Source organism: Lutzomyia longipalpis, chromosome 1, assembly GCF_024334085.1.
Source record: "Lutzomyia longipalpis isolate SR_M1_2022 chromosome 1, ASM2433408v1".
In the NCBI taxonomy this organism is placed as follows: domain Eukaryota; kingdom Metazoa; phylum Arthropoda; class Insecta; order Diptera; family Psychodidae; genus Lutzomyia; species Lutzomyia longipalpis.
The window spans coordinates 32,637,630-32,655,075 of record NC_074707.1 but is presented as its reverse complement, the minus strand read 5'-3'; the positions used below and the strand labels follow the sequence as shown (position 1 = coordinate 32,655,075).

The 17,446-nt window shown below is 36.8% G+C and overlaps 1 protein-coding gene across 1 annotated transcript in view; it reads left to right on the top strand.

Annotated features, from left to right (window-relative positions):
• LOC129786190 (laminin subunit alpha-1) overlaps positions 1-16,902 on the top strand; it is a 38,928-nt gene extending 22,026 nt beyond the window's left edge. The window contains exons 9-18 of the mRNA XM_055821042.1: positions 1,547-1,831; positions 3,223-4,559; positions 6,712-8,335; positions 8,432-9,651; positions 11,057-11,484; positions 11,581-12,232; positions 12,774-13,232; positions 15,381-15,540; positions 15,622-15,993; positions 16,063-16,902. Coding sequence (XP_055677017.1) covers positions 1,547-1,831; positions 3,223-4,559; positions 6,712-8,335; positions 8,432-9,651; positions 11,057-11,484; positions 11,581-12,232; positions 12,774-13,232; positions 15,381-15,540; positions 15,622-15,993; positions 16,063-16,211 — 6,686 coding nt within the window. The 3' untranslated portion in view covers positions 16,212-16,902. The remainder of the gene's footprint in view (positions 1-1,546; positions 1,832-3,222; positions 4,560-6,711; positions 8,336-8,431; positions 9,652-11,056; positions 11,485-11,580; positions 12,233-12,773; positions 13,233-15,380; positions 15,541-15,621; positions 15,994-16,062) is intronic.
• The last annotated feature ends 544 nt before the right edge of the window (positions 16,903-17,446 follow it).

Here is a 17,446-nt window from a genome sequence, read left to right as displayed (position 1 = left end):
GTGAAAGATACCATCACGAAATCGGCGTGGAATCATCGGTAGCAAAGTCAGCAATCAGCAGGAAGCAGTTCATAATGTACATGTATGTAATTAAGGTCGATCGCACGCCAAAATGTTCACGAGAGCTTCTTTTTCTCGTATATCCACCTTGCTAATTTATCATTCTGTGTGATAAATAGCATACACAGTGGAAGCCATAAAAATAGACCTTACAACAGAGTCGATCAATCTTCCTTTTATTTTTACTCATGAATAATATAAGGAAATGTTATTAACATAAATTAAGTTCAGTGTTAAAATATCAGATTATAAACTATGTTTTTTTTCTTTTTCTTTTAAATTAATTTCTTTAAATGGAACTTTGAGAAAAGCATGTAGAGATTAACATTTAAACAGGCGCATAAATATGCCTTGATTGACAAGTTGAGTCTCTTAAGCTGACTAGCAGAAATTTGAATATTTAGGGAAACATCGAGTTTTAACCCCGATATGCCTCTCAAGCATTTTTTTTAATACTTGTTTAATACAAATACTTGTTTACCGATCTTCATAAAATTATTACCTACCTTTAACAATTATTAGGAGCCTAATTATTAAACGGACCTAGCTATTACAGAACCTAAGAAATTATGTAAATTCTTCTAGTTCTTATTTGTTTAGATCTAGTATAAAATAAACAATCCAGTACTATGTACAACTTAGCTCTTTTCTGGCATAATTCTTTATAAAGCTAGGCTAGAGATGTTTTTTAGGTCGAAAAGAATTATGCCAGAAAAGAGCTAAGTTGAACAGTGGATTGTTCACTTTATACTAGATCTAAACAACATTATCATATAAAACTTAAGTCTAGCCTTAAATTCTAAGGCATTGATTTAAAAATTTAAGCAGAATTAAAAAAAAAATCATAAAACCTTGCTTAAAAAACTCAAAGAAATCTTAAGTAAATCCGACCTAGCTTTAACAAATGAGACCTAGCTTATAAAAGCTTCTTCCTTCGCATTCCTCACTAAAAATCATAGACTAGCCTAAAAGTCTTAAAAAAGAGAATAATCCGAATAATTTTAATATTCAGAAGCGTCCTTAAAGGGTTAAACGTTCCAGAATTAAAATAAATTAAAGAACATGTTGTTCATTTCATTGTCCATCACTGTGCCTTATACATATTAAACTTTCACAGAAGTTCAATGCACCTCAAACTTACTTATATAAATTGCTTTGCTTTCACATCAATCACAGATTATTATCTTCATTGCGAAATTTCCCCGAATCTATTTCTGAAAATTTTGTTTAAATAAGCAACATTTTTGCACTCATTAACACAATTTTGCGTGAAATGTAATAATCGAATAATATTAAGAACATTCTGTAACAATAAACATCACTTTCTACGAAATTGATGCTTTTGGAGTTTTCTCAAGAAATTTTCTCAAGAATTTTCCTCGAAAACCTTCGTCTGCAGGGAAAATTGCTGCAATTGTGTGTTTATTTTAGAGAATTTTACGGTTAAGAATAAAAATTAAATCCTGGATTTATTGTCCTTTGATAGAATGTCTCTGCAATCGTCATGGTTCAGCCCACTTGCGTTGCAATGCCGCCACAGGGCAGTGCATATGCAAGCTTCATGTTACGGGCAAGGCGTGCGATCGTTGCGAAGACGGATTCTACGACTTGGATGTAGGATGTCGTCCATGTGAATGCAACGAAATCGGCAGCAGTAGCAGTATATGCAACATTTACTCTGGTGAATGTCAGTGCAAGAAAGGAGTTACAGGACGACTGTGTGATACCTGCCAGGATGATAACTACGGATTCTCCGTCCATGGTTGCAAAAGTGAGTGATCTTAGTTGGTATACCACAATCGTGGCATACCAAGTATTGTAATCGTCGGAAAACCCGACCACCTCAGATCGGGCTCAAACTTGGTATGAGCGCGTTTTAGACAACCCACATTCCAAAAATGGTGGTGGAAAATTTTTGATCCGGCCGGCCTGCCGGCCGGCCGGCCGGCCGGCCGGTCGCCTAAACTTTGCCTTATATCTCGAGAACGGCAAGAGATAGAGACTTCCGGTTTGAAGTTTTCTATAGAAATGTGGGTGTAAAATTTCATTTTTTCGCATTTTCAAAATCCAAGATGGCCGCCGTCCGCCATTTTGAAATACCGTCAACCACTTCCCTTAAAGCTAGAGATCTGAAATTTTAGTATGTTGTAGAGCTCAGTGAGATGTTTTCATCAACAAATCATACTTGAAAATCGGTTAAGCGGTTTAGCAAATATGGCGGCCTAAAGCAAAAAGCGTTTTTTCAATATAACTCGAGAACGGCTTGACCGATTTTGACCATCTTGGTATCAAATGAAAGGTATTGAGAAGCCCTACAACTGTCTAAAACATTTCAAGTTCCAAAAATGACCGCAAGAGGCGCTAAAATCAAAAACAAAAATTGCCTAACTTTAAGGGGCAATATCTCCGAATCCCCATTAGGCAAATCTTTTAAATTTTGATATGTTGTAGCCTGACTCAATATCTTTCATCAGTCCGAAAATGAAGAAAATTTATGTCGCCGTTTAGAAGATATGGCCATTTGAAAAATTCTTGAATTTGAAAAGTTCTAAGAGCCATATCTCTTGAACGGATTGTCCGATTTTGCTCAATTTGGTATCAAATTAAAGGTTTTGCAATTCTCTACAACTTTCTAGAACATCAAAAACCTCTAGGACCATTCCTTTAGGACGAAAAGTGCAAAAAACTGTTTTGGTAGAACAAAAATCCGCCATTTTATGTTCTGGAGGTGACCTAGAAATGTATCGAAATATATGTCAAATTATAGCTTAATTCAATACCTTTCCAAAACTAGTCAAGAAATTTCTGTATGTGCAATAGAACTTGAGATATGTGCATTTTTATATTTCAATTTTCTGAGTTTTACAAAAAAATCAACTTTGCCTACTAATAGTGCTCATGAATTAAATTACAACGCATAGACTGACCCCTCCGCGTTGTGGTATACCAACTCTTATAACTGGACGCGTTATGATTGACTTTCTTCCTATTATTTTAAGATTTTTTCGAATTTTAATATATTGTTTAAAGTTTGATGAAGGGGTAAAAAATCACAGAAAAAATAAAAATAAATCCTTTGTTAAATTGATCCTGATTGATCCTGGAAATCAAAATGAACTCTTAATAAATTAATTAATTCTTCTCCTATCCTCGATCTTACAGAATGCGACAACTGCCCAAGTTCTGGGTACATTTGCGATAAGGAAACAGGACGATGTATTTGCCCGCACCTAACCAAAGGAGCTGAATGCAATCAATGTGTTGCAAATGCATGGGGTTGGCAGCATCGAATCGGCTGTCGTGCCTGTGAATGCGACAAGTTAGGATCAATTGGGCAATCATGTGATGCTGCAAATGGTCAATGCGCCTGCCGCGAAGGCTTCTCCGGGAGGAATTGCAATCAGTGCTCACTTGGCTATTTTGGCTACCCCAACTGTACGCGGTGCAATTGTGACGTGAGGGGTTCCATACGAAAGGCATGGCTTGAGACAATTGAGTGCGACCATCTGGGGCAGTGCCCGTGCAAAGAACTCGTGACTGGTCTCAAGTGCGATCAGTGTCGTCAGGCAACTTTTGGTCTGTCGGCACGCAACCACGATGGATGCACTCGTTGCTACTGCTTCGGGCGCTCACAGGAATGTCAGCAGGGTCAACTGTCTTGGGGACAAATACGCCAAAGTGGTTCCCGAAACCTCAGTGTTGAGTACATCACGCCCTTCCATCCATCCGCCCGGGACTACGACTATGTGGTTGTGGTGCAAATGGAGGGATCACAAATTCACAAGGAAGATGCAAAAATTGAGAAAATTAGTCGCATCAGCCTCATTCCAAGCTCAACGGGGAATGTCTCCATTGGAGCCTATTCGAAGTTTCACAATCCCCTCTATTTCCAACTACCACCGACATTTTTTGGTGATCAAACACGAAGCTATGGGGGATTCCTCAAGTTCACCCTAACAACCGATGGATGCGACACGAGGTTGAGTGAAGAGATCCTCGGGAATTATCCTCTGGTGCAGATACATTCTCATAAAAATTTTGTAATTGAATACTTTGGTCAGGAGATCTACGACACATCACCAAATGTAACATTCAGTGTTCCTATAAATGAAAGATTCTGGCTTTATCGACACTTCAGCTATGATTACAATGTAACGCGGGGCATGATGATGACTGCTCTGCAGAACATAAAACATATTTTCGTGCGTGGCACAACATGGGCTGATTTCACGCAAGTCGTGATAAGCAACATAAGTCTCGACACAGGCATCTTCCTGGCAGGATCAACCAATAACATCGCCCTGGGAGTTGAAATATGCAAATGCCCGAAAGAGTATGATGGATTTTCATGCCAGGACCCATCCAATGGACACTATCGATGGAGGAATGTTACAGATGTTGAAATAAGTAGAAATCTCGAGGAAATTGTTGGCTACTCCGTGCCCTGTAGCTGTAGTGGACGAAGTGAGACGTGTGATCGGGAGACAGGAGTTTGTTCTGTGAGTATCTTTTTTTTTAGAAAATAAACTAGAATATATTTCAGCCTTCTTCATCAGGATTCAGGAAGGATTCTTTCTTAAACCTTTTTAACCATTGGGTCATACGCTGACCCAAAGACTCAATTTTAAAAATGTTTCATTTTACATAGTTATTTTATGAATATTGAGTCTAAATTAGTACAAGACTGTGGATGAAATTCACTAGTCAGACAGACTTAGGATTCCTTAAAAAAAAACTTAAGTTTTCTGAAGATTTTTAAAGTTTTCTTTAGAATATCTTAAGATTTTTAAAAAAAACTTAAGAATTTCTAAGAAAAGTTTAAGATTCTTAAGTCTTCTTAAGCAAATCTTTAAACTTAAGTAAATCGAGCAAAATGCATACTTTATAATGATTTTTACGGCTTGATAAAGCCTGACTGAAATCTTTAGTTTTGCTTAAGAAACCTTAAAAATCTTAATTTTTTCTTAAGAAATATTAAGTTTCTTTCTTAAAGACTTTTAAGAAATTTTATGAAAATCTAAGTCATTTTTAAGAAATCTTAAGTCTGTCTGATTAGTGAATTTCACCCTATGTCTCTATAACAATCCCTGATCATTTTATGACCACAAAAGGACATCCTCAGGATCAGGAAGGACGAAAAACCGTAAATTTTTGAGTTGGATTTTTTGACAAAAATGTCTTATTTGAGCTCAAAGGAACCCCAAAAAAAGTCAATCATAACGCGTCCAGTTATTAGAGTTGGTATACCACAACGCGGATGGGTCAGTCTATGCGTTGTAATTTAATTTGTGAGCAGAATTAGTAGGCAAAGCCGATCTTTTGTGAAATTTGGCAATTTGATGCATAAAAAAGGTCATATCTCAAGTTCTATTGCACATAAAGAAATTTCTTGACTAGTTTTGGAAAGGTATTCAAATAAGCTATAATCTGACATATATTTCAATACATTTCAAGGTCACCTCCAGAACACAAAATGGCGGTTTTTTGTTCTACCAAAACAGTTTTTTGCATTTTTCGTCCTAAAGGAATGGTTCTAGAGGTTTCTGATGTTTAAGAAAGTTGTAGATAATTGCAAAACCTTTAATTTGATACCAAGTTGAGCAAAATCGGACATGCCGTTCAAGAGATATGACTCTTAGAACTTTTCAAATTCAAGAATTTTTCAAATGGTCATATCTTCTAAACGGCGACATAGATTTTCTTCATTTTCGGACTGGTGAAAGATATTGACTCAGGCTACAACATATCAAAATTTAAAAGAAATCTATGATCGGAGTTCGAAGATATTGCCCCTTAAAGTTAGGCAATTTTTGTTTTAGTATTTAGCGCCTCTTGTGGACTTTTTAGAACTTGGAATGTTCTAGATAGTTGTAGAGCTTCTTAAAACCTTTAATTTGATACCAAGATGATCAAAATCGGTCAAGCCGTTCTCAAGTTATATCGAAAAAACACTTTTTGCTTTAGACCGCCATATTTGCTAAACGGCTTGACCGATTGTCAAGTATGAATTGTTGATGAAAACGTCTCACTGAGCCCTACAACATACTAAAATTTCAGACCTCTAACTATAAGGGAAGTGGTTGACAATATTCCAAAATGGCGGATGGCGGCCATCTTGGATTTCGAAAATGCGAAAAAAAGAAAATTTACACCCACATTTCTATAGAAAACTTCAAACCGGAAGTCTCTATCTTTTACCGTTCTCGACTTATAAGGCAAAGTATGGCGCACCGGCCGGTAGGCCGGCCGGCAGGACGGCCGGCCGGATCAAAAATTTTCCACCACCATTTTCGTAATGTGGGATGTCCAAAACGTGCTCATACCAAGTTTGAGCCCGATCTGAGGTGGTCGGTTTTTCCGATGATTACAATACTTGGTATGCCACGATTGTGGTATACCAACTAATATTTTTAGTTCAATCAGCTTGCTAGATTGTTTGCGGACCTTAAAGGGTTAACGAGGAAGTTAAGGGAAGACTCTAAAGAAAATCACTCATCAGATCAAATGAAGAAGTTTTAAACTTTTGTAAATTCTTATTTTCATCCCTTAAATCCCTTTTAGGGAATTCTTCTTAACAAGGACCTAAAATTTGCTTAATTTTCAAAACCAGAAATCAGTTAAAAATCTTAAAATATTTTTCTTTGCCTTTAGAATTGTCGTGACAACACCGGAGGACGTCACTGCGAGGTCTGCGCAGAAGGCTACTACGGGAATGCCAATTCAGATCTCGGCTGCTTAGCATGCCCTTGCCCGGAGACAAAGAAGAACTTTGCAAGAGGATGCCAAGTACTGAATAATGTTGTGAGCTGCATATGCAAGCCAGGATACACAGGTCCTCGTTGCGAGCGCTGCCTTCCAGGCTTCTACGGATCTCCCGACAGCGACGAAGGTTTCTGTGAGGCTTGCAATTGCAACCTCGAAGGAATCGTGTCAAGTGATTGCAACCAGGAGACCGGGCAGTGTGACTGTCGCCCAGGGATTTTCGGAAGACGCTGTGATCAATGCGAAGAGCCTCGTCATGTAATTCAGAGTGGGAAGTGTCGTCTCTGTGATAACTGTACGCTAACCCTCCTGGATGCAACGGATGAACTCAAGCCTCTCCTCAAAATGCTCGATGATCACATTTCTTCCGTTGAGATCACAGCTCCCTGGGAGACGGTTGAGGACTTTGAAAATGAGAGTGACGATTTAATAGACGAACTGGAGAAACGTGAAAAACGGATGCAAGTCCTTGAGCGATTCAATGATACGCGTTTCGATAAAATGGCCTCAAGGGCTAACAATTTATTCAATCGTGGCGTGAAGCTGTCGTCAAAGACGGAGAAGAGAAGACACAGCGCTGAGACACTGAAAAGCGACGCAGAAACTCTTCTTGAGCTTGCCAATGCCCTCGAAGAGAAGATTGAGGGGACAATTGATGAGCTTCTCCTTTACGGATCACATGATCATCACACCAATCTCCCATTAGCCCTAAGTGAGGCTTCGGGATATTTGGGGAAAATCAAAGATAATAATATTCTTGGAAATTCCGTTGATGGCAATGAGATCCCATGTTGGCGGCAACAGTACAATGAATGGTCTGACCTGTCCAAAATAGCAAAGAAACAGCTCAAGAAATTGAATAATTTCAAAGACAATTTAATTGATTTTGGAAGGAGAATCGATAATTTTATGGATATTTATGAAAATACAACAAACAACATTGAAAAATCTCAAGATCTCATTGAAGATTCCACTGAAATTCTCGAAGGATTAACAGAGAAATACAATAAAATCCTCGCGCTAAAGGATGAAGTTGCAAAGTATCCTTATCTCAATACAAAGGCAGCATTTGATGAAATAGCCAATGAAATTCGCAATAATGCTGAAGATCTTGAAAGAGATATCTACGATATGGGACTCCTAGCTGAAAAACTCAATGAAACACTTGCAGAATCAGATGAAAAGCTCTACAATTTGCAGGAACATTTGTTGCCAAAGGCAAAGATACATGCAGAGGAATTAATGAAGAAAGCACAGAGGGGGAAGAATTTATTCCAAAATGCAAAGAAGGGTGCAGAGAAAGCCCTCAAAGCTGGTACAGTGTACAAAAATATCACTGAACTTGTGGAACATGCTAAGACAGCTGCTAAGGAAACCAAGGAAGCCGCCCTTAAGGCTCAAGCGGAACTATCTCCGGCGGGAAATGTTTCTTTAGTGGACAGAGCTACGCAATCATTGGAAGATTCTCAGGATATTATTGAACAAGCGATTAAGGAAAAGAAGAAAATTGAAGGTAAGACTCTGTTGATTAAAACGCCCTTATGTTACTGACTCCCAATAGCCCCCTATTCTTTATTAATTCACTTAAAATTAAATTCAATTTTTTTAGGTTTGCGAGAATCTCTGGAAGTTTTCCAGGATGTCGTTAAGAATACAAAACACACCATCTTTAAAACTGGAATTGATAACAACAAAGTTATGGATAAGCTCACAAACTTATCCAATGTGGACACAATGAACAGCATCCGTGGTAATAAGGAACTAGCTGAGAAAATATCCATGCAAATGCAAAATGTTCACAGAGATGCTGAGAATATGAAGAGTGGTGTTTACTTGTTAAAGGCTAAACTGCAAACACTGCAGCCAGATTGGGAGACAGATCTGGGATTCGCGCAGGAGAATGTCTCAGTTAGTATGAGTAATATACGGACAGCTGATGACATGCTTCTGGGTATGGAGCAAATAGCTGAGAATAGCAAAGTTTCCATTCAACAGTGGAATGAATCGTTGGCGATGCAGCTGAAGGCACTTAAGGATAAAATTGCACGAGCCAAGCACACAGCTGAGAGTATTCGTGTGTCGATTGAGTCTGAGAATGGGGATTGCAAGAGATCCTACATGCCACAGACATTCGGATTGACGACTTCAAATACAATCAAGATGTCCATTGCCCTGAGTAGGAACATCAATGATTCCAGCCTAATATTCATTCAAGGGGAACATCAACGTTTCATTGCGGTGGAAATGGTTAAGAGACGCATAAGATTGGTGTGGAATCTAGGAGGGAAGACAACAGTTGTCACTCACCCCATTGAGATCATTCAGAAAGATCCTAAACTCGATGAAGCTTGGTACAGCATTGAGGCTAATCGAACAATGAACATCGGGAGCATTGCTGTGCGACAGATGACAAATAATGGAGTCTTCTCAAACGCAACCATCGAATCTGGGGATAGTGGTATTGAGTACACAAGATTCAGCATGGCGCCATCCAATAGAATTTGGATAGGAGGCGTTCCACGGGATATTCGACCGCCTCAGCTGACAAACCGTGAAGGTCTTGGTGTTGTCGTCCATCAGCTCTACATCGATGATAAGCAATATGGGTTGTGGCACTTTATGCACACCGAAGGGGAATGCAATGGAGCTATGTTGGGACCGCAGCAATCAACTTCAACGATAAATGCGAGATATTTCAACGGGGAAGGATATTCAGTTGTAAGGAAGACCAGAGCTAGGCCCTACAGGAAGACACTCTTCTCCGTACAAATGCAATTTAAGACGAGAGATGAAAATGCTCTTCTCTTCCTTACTGTGGATGAAAAGAATGTGAGTTTTTATGCATAAATCTTTAATTTTTTTTTACAGAAATTCATTAAAATTGAGAGAAGATAAAATGAAAATGTTTATAGTTAAGTAATTTTTAATGAATTTATTCTTTCTTTTTTTTTGAAATTCTGATAAATTTTTGAAAATCCGTCTACCTGATAGCCATTCAGGTGAACCATTGTGAAAAAAATCATTTTATAATATAGCGGCCTGAGTTAGCAACCATTTCAATTCGAGTTTATTTAAATCGGTTAACCACAACCTGAGATACTCTAAAATATAATTATTCTTAATGGGTTCGCTAAAATGGCTGCCACGACGAAACCGCTAAACCGATTTTGAAAAATTTATCAAATTTAGAAAGTCAATTGAATTACCTTTTCAATGATAGTCTATTTGTCAAAATCCGTTTAGGGGAGACCGGGGTAAAAAAAGTCATTTTCGAATTTTCAAATGCCAATTTCCGAAGTTTTCCTTCAGCAGTTTTCCCATCTGATAATTTTTCTCACTAGCTAGGTTACTTCAGAAAACGTTGCCAAGGTGTATTTTCCATTAACTTTTAATGATTTTTCTGTACAATTATTTGAATCAAAACATACCCCTTGGGGTAGATCGGGTCAACCCATGTAAATCATATGGGAGTTCGAAATTTTCGACATATTTTCTATCCATTTGTTGCAAAATGGCGTGATTGAGAAAATCACAAAATTCTCTGTTTTAGTGCGTATAAAAGTGAAATTCCTTGTCGCGGATCAAAAGGTGAGAAGTTTAGCTATCAACTACTATCAATCTCTCACTTGGAAAATCATTGGAAATGTCGGAAAATTCGACCGACTTTATTTAGCCAACTGGTGACTATATTTACCCGCCGCGTTTAAAAAAAGTCAGAAGCGGAAGGGTTTAGGAAAAGCTCGAAAACTCATATTTCCCGGGGAGATAGAGAAAAGTGGTCTGAGACAAAGTTGTAGGCAAGGAAATTTCCTATAAGAATGACCTATCGAGGAAATTTTCTTGCCCTTGGGGAATCCTGCAGATAAGGATTTACGCAAATTGACTTTTTTTACCCCGGTCTCCTACTAATAACCGATTTGAAAGAAGTCAAATTGAAAATTTGTTATATTTAAAAAAATATATTTTCACATAAGTTTTACCAATATGGCTGCCAAAAACTAACCGCTTAGGCAATTTTCAAAAATCGACCAGATTTGGAAAAGTGATATTTTTACCGTTTTTACCTTTCCAAAAATAACGGATTTTTAAAAATCGGTTAATCACAACCTGAAATATTCTCACTTGAATTTTGCCTTAAAAAATTCTCATTTTTGCTCACTTAAAGGTTTTCTGGGTGATAAGAAGACCTAAAACTGAATAAACTCCTTTTTGTAATTGAAAAATGTCCTTTCAGAATCGCTCAATATCCCTCACATTGCACGGTGGACGTATTGTCTTCCGAATTGACTATGGTGGGGAAATAAAATTAGAAATAAACACAACGAAGAAATTCAATACGGGCGAATGGGTTAATGTTGCTGCTGCTAGAGAATTCAGCAAGGGCAGCACAGAGAATGGGAGCCTTATTGTGGACAAGGAGAATCACACGGGATCCCCAACAGCACCAATAGGGATTGATTCTCTGCCAATTTTATCCAATACGAGTTACTACATTGGCGGCGTTCCGCCTGGTTTCAAATCGGGAACATCGAAAGCTCCAGGGGCTGATCATGCATTTTTGGGATGCATCAAGGATATACAGATAAATCAGGAAACTTACGATCCTCTCGACAGTTCCAACTACTTTGGCGTTGAACCATCGTGCAAGGAAACCATTTCCAGGTAATTTGAGGGCCTGAAGAATGTCCAATTTGAATCGAAACGTCAGCAAAAAAACCGTTACAATTTTGAAATGAATTTAAATATTTTTTTCTGCAGAGCTGGATTCCATGGAAAGGGATTTGTAGAGCTACCATCACATTCACTGAATCGTGTGGCAAACTTGGCATTTGTCTTCAGGACTCTCCAACCTGATTGCCTTCTCTTACTAGCTGGCTATCCTCAGAGGATTCTTGGGGATTACGATGAGAAGGACACAAAAGGAAACTATTCAATTTGGTTGCAAGATGGTCATGTGAATTTGTGGATAAATGCCGGCAGTGGTGGGATCCATCTCATTTCGGAAATGGGAGTAAATGATGGGGAATACCATGTGGTTAGTGTGACGAAGACAAAGAGGAAGCTGCAGCTGAGAATAGATGACCAACTTCAAGCGTCAAAGCATCTACCAAATGCATCGAGTATTGTCATCCTTCCAGGAAGTGAAGGTGGAATGTTTTTGGGTGGTATTCCACCCACTTCCGAATACGATGACCTCCCGCCGGAGGAGAAAATTTCCCTGCACGGTGCCATACAAGATATTGTTTTCAACAATCACACGATCTACCTGGGAAATCCAATAAACTTCGTCGGTGTACAATTGGGGAGAGTTGGTCCGCAAATGGGGTCAAATGGATACCTCCACGAGGTTCTCATGAAGACAGAACCAATTGGGAAGAGCTTCACAAAACCACCTGAAGGATGTCACAGAGTGAGTTGAAAAAGGATTTTTTTTTACAATTAAAAGTTTCTTTCACTATCTCACAAAAAAATTTCTCTTACTAACTACTTATATATCTTGGATCTCCCTAGGACGAGACCGGGAAGTGCGCGTAGAAAATCAACTAATATATTACCTAAAACTTGCTACTCACATCACACAGTAGATTTTCTTTTAGTAATTTTATTTAGCAATTTGTTTATTATAAAAATTAAAGTTTTTTTTTGCCTTTTCCGCTGTAATATTTTGTAAACTTATTTTATGTGAAAAAATGTGTAAAAAATGCTTTTTGTAGTAATTTCTTTGTAAAGATTTTAATGGTGGAAATAATTTAGAAAACAAGCACCCTAAAATACCACAAAATGCTCCAATTTCTCTGTTGTCATCTATTAACATTTTGGGATACATTTTCTGGGTAATTTCAAATTTTCTCCGAATTATTATTTTGCAAATTTCTCGCTAAAATAAATAAATTTCTCTGCTTCTTTTTCCTTTCATTCACAATTTCCACGGAAAAATTTCCTAAATATAGGTGGGAAGCTATTCATATGAAGCAAATGCCTTTAAATTTGGCGATGGACCCTGGAGCCATTCAATCATTAACATCCCTGGACGGCATTTGTGGCAGAAGAATTTCAACATTCAGTTCGATTTCCGAACTTTCTATCCCAACGGGGTGCTCTTCGTAGCTCCGGGATCGAAGGAAAAACAAAAACACTTCATCGTGCTAATGCTGAAGGATGGTCACGTTGTTCTGGCAATTCGTGGACGTCGACGCGAAGAGCGGATATTGCCACTGAAACTCAATGATGGCCATTGGCATCATGTAGCGTTCAGTAGTGTCGATAGGAAGGCAACGCTGAGCGTGGAGGCGGGAGGAAGTCATCACAATAGTTCAGCTCAACTTAAGCTCCCAAAGAGGATTAGTGTGGCGAATATGATGTCTGTGGGTGGGATTGCAGACAACACCTTTTCTCTACCAACTGAAATGGTGAGTATTCACATTAATTTCACATATAATTTCTAGTTTTGTTGCTTTATTTCCAAGAGAAGGAGTCTCAATTAATTGATTCTTGAATTTAAAGCGTTAAGTTGAATCGGTTAAATTGATGCAATTTGAAGATTATTAAAAATTTTTCATGATGTCTAATTTTAAAATTCTCTAGGACAGATAATTTTCACATAAAATTCTTGAAACTTCGCATAAAATGTTCTAAAATAATATTTTGGGCTATTTCTTTATACAGTAAAAGTCAAAAAAGAAAACTTTTTAAGTGAATCTGGGTAAATGAAATCTCCACTATATATTGCACAATTTTGAAATGTTTTAAGAAATCGCCAATGTTGACATAAGTGAGATTTTATCTTTCGGCTCATCCGGTCTTCGTCAGGAGTGAGAACCTGATGAAGACCGAATGAGCAGAAAGGCTTTGAATGTTTTGGAATATTAAAGGTCTCTTTTATATATATCCAAATACAAAAATTATTGTAAATCATAAAACAATTAAAAATAGATTCATAATGAAACAGAACATAATTTATGATTTTTTTATTATCATGTATATACAAGACTTTTTCGACTTTTTCCGGTGAAACAAGACTTTTTCCGATCCTTTTCTAAGTCCACCTGCAACCAGAGGTGGCAGAACGTTTCCGTGGTTGGGGAAGGAAGTATTTTGTTGTACCCTCTCATGCATTTTCTCACAATTTTCACTATTAAAACTCAAATTTTCGACTAATAAAAAAATCACATTTTCTTCGAATAAATGCTAAACTTGTAGAAAGATAGATTGAAATGAACTGAGAAGTAAGTGTGAACATGTCTCTTGACAGAATCATTTTTTTTTTATCAAAAGTGAGATACAAAATACAGCGATTAGGATTTAAAAGACCAAAGAAATGAGATGGCCGTTGGAAATACGAAAAGAATTTATTTTTAAAATTAACTCAACTTCTCTAGATAATTTAGATATACGAGGAAATGTTGTAGAATTTTTTTGTCATAATACTGCTATATGTTAACATTTCCTGAATTTTTGAATGAGATATGACGACACTTCCTTATTTATAGGCAGAACTTGGATTAATTTTTGCCATATTGAATTCTATTGTGAATTAACCTCACTTTTGATATTGGCACATGAAGCATATGTTTCAGAACACTATGATACAGTGAGATTTTTCAGAACACCACATGGGATGTACTCTTCTTTCTCAATAAAAATAATGAGTGTGAAGAGTATATCCCATGTGGCGTTCTGTAAATAGCGACAGTATGTCCTTATTCAATAAAAAAAATCTAATTTTCTTAACAACCTGCGATTTAATTTAACAACCTCTTGTGAAAAATTAGATTTTTTTTTCTTTTTTAATAGATTTTCACCTTCGCTGATATTTAAAAAAAATCTAGAGAAGATTTAAAATTATATATCGACCGACTACTAAAGTCTTACCTCAGCGTTGTTTCCGGTGTCTTCACTCATCGCTGGTATGCCCAAGAGGGCTCGAAGATGACCAATAAATGTACTGACCTGGGGAATAGATGTTAGTCACAAAGCCGGAATGGCTTTGTGACTAACAAAAATATTTTCGTGGTCAGTACACTTGTAGTAAAACGCTTCCTCTAATATTGTATGTCTTTATTGTACGAGGTATACTCATCGACTGAGCCGAGTGCGCCTTGACATAATCTATGTGGCGGCGCCACTCGACAAATATTAGAAACAGTTTATACCGCCATAACAACACTGTAAAAGCTTTTATTTTAATCTCCACTTCTTCAAAAGATGATTACTTGAAGTATTGACGCATATGCTTTATATTCAAAAATATCAAATAAGGTACAACGGGGGTGTGGTTTACTATTACTTTGAACATACATACATATATATATATATATATATATATATATTATCTTAATTTTTCTTAGTATTTCAAATTCTTAGTATTTTAGTTTGTGTTTCATGATTTATAGTAAGAAAATTCAATGTCTGATGATATGATTTTGAGAATCCCAAAAGCCATAAAATGAATAAACTCCTTTTCTCTATACTGAACTTTTTTCTTTTACATATTCCTTTCATGCAGCAATTTCTTTATATTCTCTGTAGTAATCTCAATTTTCAATTTTCCTCTGCAGATTGCTAAATTGGAAGACTTCAAAGGTTGCATCAGACGCTTCAGCGTTAACAATGTAACACAAGATCTCGCACGCCCAGGAAAGCATCTCAATGTTGGCCAATGCTTCCCACGTATTGAAAAAGGATCATATTTTCCAGGAGACGCTTACGCTACTTACAGTAAGTTACCTATATACATAATGTGAAATTTTTAATTGAAATACCTAATCCTAAATTGATTTTTTGTCTCCAAATGTGCAGAGCGCACTTTTTACGTGGGAAAGTATCTGGAAATGGAGTTGGAATTCCGAACGTCTGAACTGAATGGTATTTTGCTGAGTGTGTCGGAGCTCGATGGCTATCCAGCGCTTTCGTTGGAAGTTTTCATGGGACAAGTGATTTTGTCGTGTGATTTTGGGGATGGCAACCCCTTTAGGGTGGAAACGAATTTACCGTCTAAATTTGCTTTGTGCGACAATCACTGGCACACCGTATCAGCATTTTATGATTCAGAACAATTAGCTTTGCGCATTGACAATCAACCCAGTGTACTCACCCTTGCATCCCATCGTCCATCTAATTTGTCCCGAATGATTCATACAAAGTCACCCCTCTATATTGGTGGACTTCCGGGTAAGTCAGAGGCGAATTGGGTGAGAAATTTGCAACGTTATAAATTGTATTTAAATTATTATTTCACAGAGAATGCATCAAGTGGCACCCTGTTGAGTCGTGAGAACTTCAAGGGGTGCATTCGAAATGTGATGATTCGGAATGAAATTAAAGATTGGACGGATATGGATGGTTTAACCAATGTCCTCCTGAGCGAATGTCTGACCACAGGGCAATAGAGGAGAGGCAAATTCCTTCCCAAAACAAACGAGACTGCCTTTGAGAAGCTTCTTTTCACACAAAACTATTAGTCATGGAGGATAGTTTAGCATCACAGAAAGTATCCCACCATTAAAATAACAACTAAAATTTTGAAAAGAAAAAGAAACTATTTCTGCAAAGAAGAAGCTATAATAAGTTCTTTACGTTTTTTCATACACAATAAAAAAAACGGAAAAATGAACAAAGTCGGAAAATGTGTTCAAAAAAATGGAAAAGAAATGTTTATCTTTTTTTATATTATGTAGTATTTTCTTTAAATAACTATTGTCAAATTAACATGCAAAATAACTGCCATAAAACATTTTTTTCTTGTATTCTGCCAAGACTAAAGAGTCACAATAACAAAAAAAAATATTTAATTTATTAGATTTAATAACTATTTATGTCACATAAATGGAATAGAGTCCAAAAAGAAAAATTTGAATGTGGGGAAAATCGGCATATTTTTTTTCTTTAGATTGCCTTCATATTCATGACAATATATAATTTATTTGTGCCAAGTTTTTTTTTAATTATTCAGTGTAGGTAGTGAAGAAATTTTTTCGTAATGAATGACTAATTAACGCAAAAAATATTTGAAATGATAAATTATTTTCCAATGCATTTTTTTTCGAAAAAGAAGCAAATAAATTAATTTATATAAATAAATTAAAATCTTTTATTTGGTTATTTTATCTTCTCGATTCATCAAAGAAAGTCAATCATAACGCGTCCAGTTATAAGAGTTGGTGTCCCACAACGTGCAAAAGTTTCTTTATGCGTTTTAATACTATTTGTGAGCAGTATTAGTAGGCAAAGTTGACTTTTTTTGTAAATTCGGCAATTTCATGCATTAAAATGGTCATATCTCTGGTTCTATAAGACCCAAAAAAATTTATTGACTAGTTTTGGAAAGGTATTAATACAGGCTATATATTGACATAAATTTCAATAATTTTCAAGGTCACCCCCAGAATATAAAATGGCGGATTTTTGTTTCACCAAAAGAGTTTTTCGCATTTTTCGTCCTGAAGGAATGGTTCTAGAGGTTTCTGATGTTCTAGAAAGTTGTAGAGAATCACAAAACCTTTAATTTGATACCAAGTTGAACAAAATCGGTCAAGCAGTGCTGGAGATATGGCTCTTAGAACTTTTCAAATTCAAGAATTTTTCAAATGGCTATATCTTCTAAACGGCGACATAGATTTTCTTC